The sequence below is a fragment of the Pyxicephalus adspersus genome, chromosome 1 (genome assembly GCF_032062135.1).
Source record: "Pyxicephalus adspersus chromosome 1, UCB_Pads_2.0, whole genome shotgun sequence".
NCBI classification, from domain to species: Eukaryota; Metazoa; Chordata; class Amphibia; order Anura; family Pyxicephalidae; genus Pyxicephalus; species Pyxicephalus adspersus.
This window is the reverse complement of record NC_092858.1, coordinates 17,926,098-17,939,741: the sequence shown is the minus strand read 5'-3', so window position 1 is coordinate 17,939,741 and position 13,644 is coordinate 17,926,098. Positions and strand designations below refer to the sequence as shown.

Sequence of the window (13,644 nt, the reverse complement as noted above, 5' to 3'; positions counted from 1 at the left end):
TAAATTATTTTTATTCACTAACTCGGAAAAGGGCATAGAAAGAGATGATCAATCACTAAGAATGGACAGAACTACCCTACATCAAAGTGGTACAAAAAAAAACTCACACAGGTAGTTTGTTACTATGCACCAAACTCCATAGATACTCATTCTAGTTATTCATGTGCTGGCTCAGAAACAAAGAAAAATTAATTAAACCAGAAACAAAAACTGTGAACTTTAATCTTCCCCTAATTCAGCCTTCTGAATTAGGTTTTGTAGAAAAAAGGTTGCCCTGCAGAGAATGACTGGTAAAACACACACAATCATTGTACTTTACTGACTGGCTGTAAACAATAACTTGTATTTTGATCATCTGAGTTCCCTGGAGAGCACCATCAGTTCACAAGCCTTGAGTTGCTCTTTAAACGTTTGATCGGACACAAGAACACAATACCTCTTCCAGCCGTTTGCCTAGCTTGTGAAGGTATTCTGGGGAATATTTCTCATTCTTCCAGGGGTGTGGAGTGTAACGCTGCCACAGCTGACCGGTAAGGTGTTCACAAGCTGCCGTCCATTGTTCACAGATGGAGATCCCTGCCTGGAGGTTCTCCTTCACTACAGGGAATGGGTCTGTCCACAGGTTCAGTGCTCCAAGGTTCTTCTGAACATTTCGGCCCAAAGCGTTTCCTGAGAAAAAAAATGATCATCACTAAAAAGTCATGTTTCTTTAAGCTGATGAATATGTTAGAATTTTACCTTTTTGTTATTAAAATTTACAAATACATTTTACATTTAAAAAATTGATTGATTAGATCACATCAAAAGTTAAATCTAAAATACTAAACGGAGGCATTTATCTGTAGTTAGTTTGTCTTTCAATAATTTCAATAGCCAATAAAGAATTGCCTTCTCATGCCATGTATTCCATTGCTATATTACTCTCATTTACTTATTGAAAGATGGGTAGCTATGAGCTATGAGTGGCCCCCAGTCATGTATGTGTCCCTTTGTAGGCCTGCTGCATAAGCAGGAAGTCAATACAGAAATGGAAGGATCTGAGAATCTTGCAGTCTCAGTGTGCCATGTCCAATGTTCACAAATTTAGGTGATTTTCAGACTGGTAGAACCCATCTTACCAGTTCCCTTTCTCAACATAAAAGAAGGTTAAAAATGTAAATAATCACTAGTAATCGGGCTGTGTAATGGATGTATTTGTGAAATTGTAACTGTATCCCAGAGATCCTTTTTTAAAACCTGTGTTGTTTTATGACCCATTTTTTTTCACTTGAAAGTGAACAGCTTAAAAAGGCCAAAAGACAACCTTACTCATAAGAAGCAAACTTCTTCACCAGACTGCATTCAAAAAATCAGTCAATAATATGGTAATGCTTTATTTTGTGATATGTAGCAATTTATAAAGCATTTTATTTTTATTGGTAATTATGTGGCGCCTCTACTTACCTGATTCTGTAAGTATCACACAACTGCCAGAAGAATTGCATTCTAATACTAAAACCATGTCCTTTTTGTTCATGTACATGTTATTTTTGTCTATAATTTTTTGTTAAATAAAAAACAATATAAAACAATAATCATGTGCCTATACTTACCAATAATCTCCAGCAAGTGTTTCATCCGGTTCTCAGGATATGGCTCATGCTCAGTTTGTCTCCACACATCATCAACTGTTTCCTTAGTAGTTTCTACCAGTTCCACCACCTTAGCCAAGGGCAGATTATCCAGACCATTGTAATACTGAAACAATACACAGGCATAAATACACAGGCATACAGACATAACACAATGTCACATGATCAGTTATCATCTGACTAGTATGCATCAGAATGATTACACTGACAAGATCTAAACTCTAATACCCCATACATATATCAGATAGATGTCAGATTTCTTTCAATGATCATTTCCAGTAACAAAATAATGAATAAGCGCTGTAGACACACAGCGCTATCCTGCCCTAAGAAAAGGGGGGAAGACGAGAGAGTGGCACCCCAGGGTGGACTGGGGAATGACATCGGTGGAATGCTGTACACAGATTTTTAGCCCGAGACCCAGACCGTTTATCTCAGGCAACAAACATCTGGCATGTGTATGTATCTTTTGGATTGAGATGACCGATCTTTTTAAATTGTGTCTAAACATTAGTTTCTTTTTCTTTTTTATAACATTTTACATTCACCTCTTTATTGTTTTGCATCTCAGAGCTGCTGATTTCCTAACATTGCTTCAGTTACTTCTTGTATACATGCTATCTTTCCAACAGCTGCATGTCATTATTCTGTGCCAGTTTCTCAATTGTCCAATGGAGGAACATGACTACACATATCTGATAGCACGGATGTTTATAGTTCCCTCCAGGGCATGACACAGTGACATTGCAGAAGAGCAAGTTGTATCTCCACACCTGGTAGTGCATGAACAAGGACCTTGACAGTAGGAATATCCGTTTATTGAAAGTACATTTATATAAAAAAAACTAAAAACAAAGTTTTAAATTATATGAATGTCAAGTTTTATATGAAATTTTAGCAATTTTAGGTTTGTACATACTTTATTCAGAACAAGTACAAGAATATTTACCAATATCATATTAAAAGTCCATATATTTATTTTATCAAAAGTCCATTTTATAAGGGGGGGCAGAATATGAAAGTGCTAAAACAAAGTAAGGAAGTGCTTAAAAAAAATCATTAACACTATTTCTATTAGTGTCCCACTGGGTAGACTTTCTTTTCTTTCACAAGAGATCTCTCAAAAAGAAGGAAAGTTCACTCTTAGCTGTCACTAAACCAAGTTGTCCTTGTTAAATAATTTATTTTATTCATTAACTATTCTAGAGTGAAAATGCTTGCTTCACTGTACTATAGTCTATAGAGGCCATGTTGTCACATCAAGTAAGGACTTGCTTTACAACTACAGAACTTCCTGTCATCTCTATAATAGAATATTAATTACCCTATAATGTAACCTACAATAATATTCATTGTGAATCACTAGATGGCACTGTTGCACAATCTGTGGACTACAAACACGCCGAGTATAAATTCATAAATTGATCCTTTGTTAAAATTATTAATCACCAAATTTGTTCATAAGGTCACAGAGAAAGGACACTAACAAATACACCCATCAATTAATGAGGTCCAAGGACCAATATTTCACATTATATCATTATAGTGGACCTATGTCTGGTATCTAATTGCCTGTGCATTATTTTGTCACCTGTGTTCTAGGGGACAGAAATCTGGCTTTGGTAGTTTTCAGAAATGTAGTTCCCCCAGTATAACCTTTTTGCTAAAGCACCCCAATCTGAAGCCCTAAAAACTCATAATGCATCCACTCACCACCACAACATCAAACACTCAGCTTGTCCCTCAACATTTAACTTGTTCACTCAAACCCTAACACCAAGCAAACAGATACATAAACGGATTACGCATATAAGAGAATCCAAAAGATTTTTATTTCGGTCCATCTAGTCCTGAGATTTACCCAGGACATCCACACAACACAGCCTTGTCTGGCAAGGCAGAAAACCTGATTTTTTAGTAAGTTATACTCTCATGTTTTTTTACTTCACAGCCTGTGACTGGAATGCAAATTAACAAGCAGCAAACAAAGGAGCCCAATGTTTGTTGCACTGGGTTTGGGTCTAGTGAGCCCCATACTGATCAGCCCCAGACTGATGGTGACAGCACAATTTTCACTTTTAGATAAGACAGCCTCAAGTTCTGGGGAAGTCAGACATAATGGAGAATCTAAAATTTTCAGGAGGCCTGAAGCAGCAGTCTCCATATTTCTCTCATAATAGATTCACCTTAAGACACATTTTACAGTTCTTGTCCTTCCCCAAGCCTGGAAATGAACATTAAAGGGTTAAGTAGCAGACTGATGAGTTAATATTCTTTTGTTTCCCCTGTAATCAGCATATTCATTGCACTGCAGCACACCTGACTGGCTCCTCATGCTGCTTCTCTCTCTGTACATGTGAGCTTTGCTCCACAGGAGAGGCATAAAAAAAGAATTACCTTTTCAATTGTCTGAAACAGATTCACAAAATGAACTGCTCTTTCCCTGAGGTTTGATTTACTTTTGTTTTCTGCAATTTCTGCCCAGAACTGAAATTCATCACTGGGGGTTATGATACCTGCAAAACACACAAAACAATGAAATAACATATTCATTCAGCATTAACATACAGTGTAAAACAACAAAAGGTAAAACAATGATGTTAACACACAGTACTCAAGAAGTTAGTTTTACAATTATCTATCATGTAAAATATTAGAGAACTGTATGACTGGTTAATGTACATAAAGAAAACTGAAGTTGTGAATTTATTTATTTTTGTTTCAAATGTAAAATTAGCATATGTTATAACCATCCAGGAAGAGCAAGAGGTTCACTAAACTGTGTTCCATTAACTGCTTCTCTAACACCCTCCAAATGCTAAAAATGAAAAAGAAAATGCACTTGTGTATGTCACCCACTTCTGGCTTCATCAATGCGTTGTGCAACCACAACACCGGTCTTGTCATGAAGGTCCAGTGAGATCTTTGTTGGCTCTAACTGGGGTTATTCAAAGGTTACACAGAACCATTTCTTTTTGCCACTGTGGGCAAATTGAGTATCAGGGAAGCAAAAGGAGGCAGATAAAAGCAGGGGAATGAGTAACAGTTCATAGATCCTTTGTACCCTACATGGGCAAAAAAACAGGTTCACTTTACAGCCAATTCCAGGATATTTTCTTTTAATTCAGTCAATTGTGACCCAGGTTATAAAACAATCTGGAAATCTTACATTTCCTGTAGTGCTGCCCCGTCAGTATTTCAGTCACTAGATGTCATTACTCCTCAGAAGACTGATCAGTAATTTAGAGGGGTCAAGAGGTCTAGCCTTTTCAGGAGTTGAACTTTCCGTGTTCCCATCTGCACATGATTTCCTAAAATAAAGACTGCAATGCACACAAACCTTGTAAGCTGTCTTCTCCCCCAGACTTAGAGCCCCCTTTACTAGACACAGGTCTTCTCAGCACTCTGCCCAGGCCGGCCTCCAGTTCACTGAGCAAAGTCTGCAGCTTCGGGTCAAACTCCTTGCTCCACTTCTCATCCTTAGGAACACACAATGAAAAAATGATCAACACAACAAGGCATATGAGAAAAATTAGGAATGAAGTTAGAATTAAAGAAATATTTTTTTTTTGTTACAGAACATCTAAGGCTTGTGACACCATGTCATATTTAACTCAAAGTGAAACTTAACTTTTAGGTTAGTCAAAAACAAATTTATGTGAAAAGGCAGGTTATGTAATGCAGAAGAGGCATGCCATGTAATCTCCTGTTGAATGTACTCGGAGTTCTGAATGTGCAGCTCAGTATAAGATCCTAGCATACCCAGGAAATAAAAATTAATGAGTTAAATTATTCTAACCTGGCCAATGAAGGTGGATGGAGACCTAAAAACCCGAAAGTAGACAAAGGTGTTGGGAATGGAGTGAAGAAAGATGAGGGTTTAGTTTGGCCTTAATATTCAGCCTTTATTTTGACTTCCAGCAGTGGCAATGTGCTGTTAGCTTTAGGAAACTGGGAGCTAGGTGCATCACTAGAAGCATCACTGGGTGTTGCACTCTACCAATATTGTAATGGAGATAAAACAGAAAGAAATATGCATATATTCTAAGGATGTTCTGCATATTTTTCTCTTGACCTACACTTTAGAAAGTTTTTGACTCTTAGGAGTTTTTTGTTTGTTTAAACCCAAATCAATTTTCCCCAAGTTCCAGAGCAAATGCATGAGCAAGGGAGTCCCATGCAATCATGGGGAGAATATACAAAACCCATTCAGATGATGTCCTGCCCAATATTTAAACTCTAGTGCTGCAAGGAAAGAGTGCTAGACACTGAGCCGCCAAGTTAAGGTGGAACTGTAGTTCAGCAAAAAGAAACTGTGATCAGGCAGTTTCCCTTCTGCAGTAAAATACACTTACCTGCCTAGTTGCCGTCCTTAATAAAATGCTGGGCATTCATTCATTCATTCCCAGAACGTGCAAAGGAATCATGATTGCTGGGTTTTCCTGGTAACCAACAAACTGACGTCTGTGTGGTGATTGCGCAGGTATGAACATTGCAGAAGGAACATCATTTGTATCTTGCAAAAACTACCTGACCAATCGTGTATTTTTCTAAGTGGGACTTTAGTTCCACTGCAAGCACCTGTGTAGTTGTAACTTTTAAGGGTAATGGTTTGGTTCCACTTTAAAAACAAAGGACTAGTTTATAATGGGGGCGGTAAGGATATGGTACAGTCCCCACTTCTTTACCACCAGGAACTGTCCACAATCAATACATTCCTTGCAGCTCCTCTCCTGCACAAGGCCACCCATATGAAATGAATGGGGGGGTTGCCCAGCTGGTGACCAGCCTTTCAATCACAAATGCTTCTTCGTATTAACTAAACATGAATAATGGGGCTGCCAGCAGCTCAGACTAATACTACTACAACATTTCCAATTGTCAATGTAAACTTAATTCATAAAGACACTTAACAGATGTTTTAGCATCAACTATTTGGAAATAAACACTAATTGGTAGGAAAGAAAAAAAAACACTGAAATATATACACATTAAACTGTCTAATTACAATAACTGATTTTTTGAATTTTTTAATTAAGCCAAATTTATTTTTTTTTAATTTTTGTTTTCAATTTTTGACATTTTTCCACACTTTTGCTCCATAGACATGCCAAAAAAGAGAAAAAAACAACCTTATATTGCTAAATGAAAAGAATGCCATTGCCATCTTTTCTTTGTTATTTCCCAGCCAGAACAAATATAATAGTCCACAGAAGTCACCTTTAATAACAGCGGAGCAAAGATCTGCTTGACAGCCTGGTAAAGAGTACTGATTGGAGAATCCATCATGGAGGACACCAATACGTTTTCATAAAGATTGTCCTCATTGATGACATCGGGTCGTAGCTTGAAATACAGAAGAACCTTCTCTTTTGTGTCACTGGAATCCACCTAATATAAAAGAGTAATCAAATAAATATAGGTATGGTACATGGACTATAGGAGTAAGAGTAACAATCCTCCCTGATATGTAATGGTTTTTGCCACTCTAATTGTATAACATGTAATCATAAAGAAAGTAGAGATGAATCTGAGTTTTTTGAGCAATAAACACTTATATTGTAGTGAATTTTAACAGAAACAACAAACAGTGATAAGTACAATGGTTGCGAGTAGTCTTTCCCATTATACATTCATGGAGTGGACAGACCAATTACCTATACATATTGGATCCCTAGCTATATATAGAGAATGAGTGTCAAAGGTAAACATGTACTGTCCCAACGTGTTTCGCCGTGTGGCTTCTTCAGGGGCTCGGTTGAGACCATTAACACTCTATGTAAGGCAGAGCGATATACTGAGTACAGAGTACAAAAGATCTTACAGCACAGTATCAGTAAAGTACAATCAAATGCATGGTACTGGTACAGATCAAGGTTTGTGACAAATTTATGATAAGGAGGTATTCAATGACAATATAATATTTGATAGAATGATAAAGATAACAATGAAAATGAAAGATGATAAGATACTTAGTTGTATAAATAATAAAATAACTATGTGTTGTCAAGAGTATATAGTGTGTATGAAATGACTATGTGTTTGTCAGAGGAATGTTGTTGTGTGTATAAAGGGTAAGTGTTACTGGATGTATTAGTATTATGCAAATAAAGATATAATATTAGTAAACCTTGTTTAATATAAAATATGTAAAAGACACAATTTTTCCTATTCCATAATACAGCAATGCTCAAAGCAGCCATATTGCATTGTATGGTAATATCTTGTTCAGAGGAAGAACTTTACATGATAAAAAATAAAATACTTTGTTCTTGTTGTCACATATTTGTTGTCGCATATTTACTATTGTGTTTGCACTGCATTTAGAAACATATCTTATCAATTACATACGTCCAACAGCTGGGGTCCAAGGCTACGTACACACGTGCAATAATTATCGTTGGAAATGAACAATTAACGACTGATCATCCGATAATCGTTAACAAAAAAATTGCACAACGACTGGCCAACGCCCATGAAGGAGAAATGTCGCTGGAGACGGACAACTGTCCCTGGAGATCTGGTTGGGCGGCGATCGTTCGCTATCTATTGTGTGTACGGTCGTTCAGTAATACACTTTCTCCTGTATATGTCACTTGCTGCATCTTACAAACGATCGTATCTAGTGTGTGTACATTATTGGTGGATTACATCTGAACGATCGGATGGTTTCAGCATGTACAGAATTGAGCACAATATGATCGTTCAAAATAATCGTGCATAATTGTTGATCGGACGTTAATTTTAAAACGATAATAATTGTATGTGTGTACGTAGCCTTAGCCTGGAAAACTTCCAACTTACTTTGCTGAGATCATGAAATGGAGTAGGTAATTATTTTTCTCAATTCTCAAGTGTGGCTAAAAACAACATCAAACTTGACCATTTATCCATAAACTGGGGTGAAGGCCCTTAACACAATCTGTCACTTACATATTATTTTGTTTTAACATCTCTACCCCAGCCATGTGACAAAATGATGATGCCATGATGACAAAAATTCACATGATGACTGTAAGTAGAATTGAATGGATATGACCAACTTTCACTTTTATCCTTCTGGACAATTAGAAAACAAGGGCAACTGTCAGGTTGATGGCCTGCTTACAAGTGTACTGCAATTTCTTGTTGGTTTAGACATAATTCAACACAAGCTAATAATTTTCTACAGTTCTGGTAATCCTGTAGTTGCTGTCCCTTCAGATGAGTCTTTACACATATTTATATGAACATCTATTTAAGTCATGTGACGAACTTCCACCAGCTATACAATAACATGGATATGAGAAACCCTTCACAGATATATTTTACATTAATGTTTTCTCAAGTCTCTCTAATGTTACATTTGATTTCAAGCATATACCGGTGGTGTAGTAAGTGTCTTATCAATGTTGAACCTCTGTAAATATTCACAAAACATTAACTATAAGTAAGATGAAGATAGATTAAGGAAACAAAGTTTTACATTAGCTTGAAATGTTATCACAACAGGGCAGAGTAAAAGTGTCCTATGAGGTTAAGATTTTGTCACAAAATTTTTTTTTTAGGATACAAACAATCAGGTCAGACACCTGATCATGAGGTACACCGATTCCACCACTGATCACATCTGCACCGATTCCACCACTGATCACATCTGCACCGATTCCACCACACCGATTCCACCACTGATCACATCTGCACCGATTCCACCACTGATCACATCTGCACCGATTCCACCAATGATCACATCTGCACCCCTTCCTCCATAACCAACACTTCTGCACCCCTTCTTCCATACCTAATCATTTCTGCACCCTGCTTCCATCACTGACAGGAGCTGGCTTCATTATCGGGCACAGGTAGTGTGCTGCTACTGCACTTGCTGTATATTTCTGACATTGGTGTAAACAATGGGGGCTACAACCCATGTACAAAAGAGGAATGGGGTAAATGTCCTTTTAATGTCCTTTTTATAAAAATAGCCAAAAAGTTCAATTGTATCTGAGTCACAAATTGCTTGATGATCTATACAAGAGTAATTATGGTTTACAGCTACGGGCAGCCAACATCACATGTGCTTGTTTCTTTCCCTATAGCCTGTTTAATTACCTTGCAATTTACACACAGAGGTAACAACAGTTTTCTGGGTTCATGAAACTTTATTTCATTTGTTCATAATTTCATAATTCAGGTAAGCTCTTTATTTGATCATTCTTAAGACAAGAGCAGCAATACAGGGGTACAATTTCCTCTTCTAATGTGAAATATTCTCTCTATTTCTTTCCTCTTTATTCTTTAGTTTCTCAACGTCTCTAAACTGAAATAGTTCAGCTGTCACTGTTCACTTTGACTCTTAGGTAAAACATCTGCATGACAAGAATTAATAAAAGAAGAAACTAACCACAAATCAAGCTGTCTTATTTAGCAAAGGGGTTATGAACATTTTGGGACTAGGGTGAAAGAAATGATTTTGTCAATGAAATTATAAGTATTGCCATTACCCGGGCTGCTAATTTGTTGGAAGGCTATACAAATATCACGGTATGGGTGACGTAATGTAATCACATTGGAAACATTATTATTACTGACATGTTAGTCACATGAGTTTATAAACAAACAGGGTGAGCGTTACGGTTGGTGTTAGGATTCTTCTGTTCAGTTTCTAGTATCTCAGCTAAGGGAAGGGCCTTTACTGATCAGGTCGGGGAAAGAAAACAGAGCTGGGCTAATGCTCAGGTGTCATTTATAGCCAATAGCACTCCTGAAATCTACTTTAGTTTTGCTAATTCCAATACTTAAAGTACAACTATCCCATCACAGTGCAGAGCCCCCAGTCCTCAAGGCTGAGACAGGTACTCCATGACAATAAAGAGTGGGCAGGGGGCTCCACCATAATAAAGACACCAGCTACTATGAGGACTGGGCTAGTCACTCTGGGACATGGAGGAATGGGTCCGGTACTCCGACACAGTGACAAACACTACAAAGTGATGACTGAATTGAAAACTCCATTGCAGTAAGGTCTGAGCCAGGCACTCTGGGAATGTTGACTGAGTAATAAATAATTATTATTTTAATATTAATAATAACAAACAGGTATAATATAGCGTCAACATATTGTGCAGCGCTGTACATTAAATGGGGGTTTCAAATGACAGACAGTGACACAGGAGGAGGAGAGGACCCTGCCCTGAAGAGCTTACAATCTAGGAAGTGGGGGAAGTATCACACAATAGGAGGGGAGATATTGAATGGTGGGTGAGTAGAGGGGGTTTAAGAGACAGAAGAAGATGGGTAGGCAAGTTTGAAAAGATGGGTTTTGAATTCCCTTTTAAAAGAGCAGAAAGTAGGAGCAAGCCGAATAGGTTGAGGAAGACCATTCCAGAGAGTTGGAGCAGCTCTAGAAAAGTCTTGGAGCCATGCGTGTGATGAGGTTATGAGTGAGGAAGTCATTAGTAGGGTATTGTAAGAGTGAAGAGAGCGGATAGGGATGTGTTTGTCTACCTCATGGGTACCTCAAGTGATCAATAAACCAGGTGCCCAGTGATCTTGTACTACCTCACAGGCAGCCTTGGGTCAGGTACCCTGAAACTGTAGGGACTAGGCCGGGCATTCTGTCACGTGATGACCAGGTGCCCCAGCGATGACTAAGCCAGGTGCTCAATAGCCAGGAGGACTGGGCCACGTACTCCCTCAAGGGCAGCACTTGGTCGAGTGGACCACCAAAATGACAACTGGACAAAGTACCATGCCAAAGTAAGGACTGGACCAGGCCCACTAGTATATTGATGACCGGGTACTCCATGACAAAGCGGTGCTTAACCCAGAATTTTTTTTAAGCTGGGTGAAAAGAAGCTGTAGGCAGGGGGCAGCCCCTGTATTGTGACCAAACTCTTCAGTAACCTCCCAAAAACAGGCGGGTGGTTACTGAAAAGTGCTGGGCGATGCGCCCTGCTAAAAGGGTCTGGGGAGAACACTGCAAAGATGACCGGTACTCTGTCACAACGAGGACTGGGTCAGGTATTCCACCACAGTGACAACTGGGCGCCTTGACATTGTGATGACCAGGGAGCTCCATGACAGTGTGCCAACTAGTTTGTTACAATGAGGATTGTCGGGGAACAACTCGGTCAGGTGCTTTGTCACAGTGATGAGCGGGTGATGACTGAGCTGGGTACTCCCTCCTAGGCGGGCCTGGACTAGGGGCTCCATCACAATGATGACCGGGTACTCCATGATAGAGGTGACTGTGCCAGGGGCTTGGTTGCAAGGAGGACTGGACCAAGTACTCCACCACAGTTACAAATGGGCCGGGTACTCCCTCATGGGCAGACCTGGACCAGGTCTTCTATCAAAATGGGCCGGGCACCCCACCATAGTAAGGACTGGGTTGGGCATATCGCACAGGGAGGACGGGGCTGGTGGTTCCACCAAGGTAATAGCCATCCCGGGCACTCCATCAGCGAGCTGGGTACTTTGTTACAGTGAGGACTGGGCTGGGCACTCCCTGACAGGTTGATTTGGGTCAGTACTCCCCCACAGTGTTGTCTGTCCTGGGTATTCTGTTACAGTGGGTATAGCTGGGTATGGCTGGGTATTCTGTCACAGTGGGTATAGCTGGGTATGGCTGGGTATTCTGTCACAGTGGGTATAGCTGGGTATGCTGGGTATTCTGTCACAGTGGGTATTGCTGGGTATGGCTGGGTATTCTGTCACAGTGGGTATAGCTGGGTACTGTGCCCTGCAGGATTTGCTGGGTATCCCTGCCATGGCACTGCATTGCTCTCCCTGGCTCTCTCACTGATAAGCCTCGCAGTGCCGGTACACGATGCCCCCGGTGCCCCCATGCCTTCACCTTGTTGGAGAACACGATCCTGGTTCCGGTCCGCTTGGCAGACAGCACAAACTCGCTGGCATCATCTAGGAATCGGTCCAGCTCCGGACAGTCGGCCAGTTTCTCCCCCGTCGGCAGGCCAAAGTAATTATGCGCCGTGGTGAGAAGGAAACGTTTCCGGGGGTCCCCAGTGCCAGCCGCCATCCTCCCGGTACTGCTCCGACACCTCACTCCTAGACAGCAGCTTGTTGAAGGGCCGCTACCATAGCAACGCGGCCATTGCCGCTACTGCCTGCAGAAGCGCGGCGTTCGTACGTGCGCGCACCCAGTACCCGGGTACGCGCACTGCTTCTCTGTAGAAATGCATAGCCTGCATAGACCAGTGGTAAAGAGAACCTGTCATACGAGAAATCCAGGGGGTCCAGTAATCACCTAGATCACTACAATTAGAGATTCTCATTTACATATTAGCTCCTGGCCAGTGAGGTAAAATCATTCAAGCCTGAGGATCTATCTGACAGGCTGCATGTTCAGAAAGGGACAGATCAGTACACTAAAGTGTTGTTTCCATTAATAGATAAATGAAAGAAAGCTGTGCACAAAAACACCATTATGTTCTATGGAAAAAGACGGGGTGAGCAAGTGGCACCCCAATGTACTCTCCTCCATAGGAAAGCACATCGAGGTCCTCCTCAGTCAGTCATTCATTAACCCAGCATGGAGGATGAGCAATATCAGGAAACCGCGGTACACATCAATTTTTTGCCTTAGATGAGTGCAACCATTAACCTTGGCCAACTAATATCAGACTTGTACAAAGCTTAAGCCTCCAAAAATACTTTATAGCGACCTAAAAAATAATCCAGACAAAAGTTCAACGTGATGGAGGACAGTAAGGGAAATAAACATATCCCAGATATAAAATCTTTAAAGACCAGGGGTCGGCCAGATACAGGCCAGCCGGTAGCTCATTTCGGCCTAATGCCCCCTGGCCGATCCGGCCTAATGCCGGCCTGCCAGCTGGATCTGCCAGGGGGCGTTGGAAACTACTGGAGCCGCCAGAGCCCTGGTGCCGCCTGCTTGCTGTGGCTCCCCTATTTACCGCGGCAGGCCTGATACTTACGCCGCCACGGTAAATAGGGAACGCTCCTTGAAGGTAAATCCCTCTCCTCCGCAATGCATACGGAGGAGAGGGAT

At 40.4% G+C, this 13,644-nt stretch overlaps 1 protein-coding gene across 1 annotated transcript in view; it reads right to left on the bottom strand.

Annotated features, from left to right (window-relative positions):
* DYNC2H1 (dynein cytoplasmic 2 heavy chain 1) overlaps window positions 1-12,719 on the bottom strand; it is a 226,246-nt gene extending 213,527 nt beyond the window's left edge. The window contains exons 1-6 of the mRNA XM_072398645.1: window positions 12,469-12,719; window positions 6,852-7,022; window positions 4,972-5,110; window positions 4,029-4,147; window positions 1,593-1,737; window positions 437-669 (exon numbers count right to left, since the gene is read on the bottom strand). Of these exons, the coding sequence (XP_072254746.1) occupies window positions 437-669; window positions 1,593-1,737; window positions 4,029-4,147; window positions 4,972-5,110; window positions 6,852-7,022; window positions 12,469-12,651 (990 nt within the window). The 5' untranslated portion in view covers window positions 12,652-12,719. The remainder of the gene's footprint in view (window positions 1-436; window positions 670-1,592; window positions 1,738-4,028; window positions 4,148-4,971; window positions 5,111-6,851; window positions 7,023-12,468) is intronic.
* Between the last annotated feature and the right edge of the window lie 925 nt (window positions 12,720-13,644).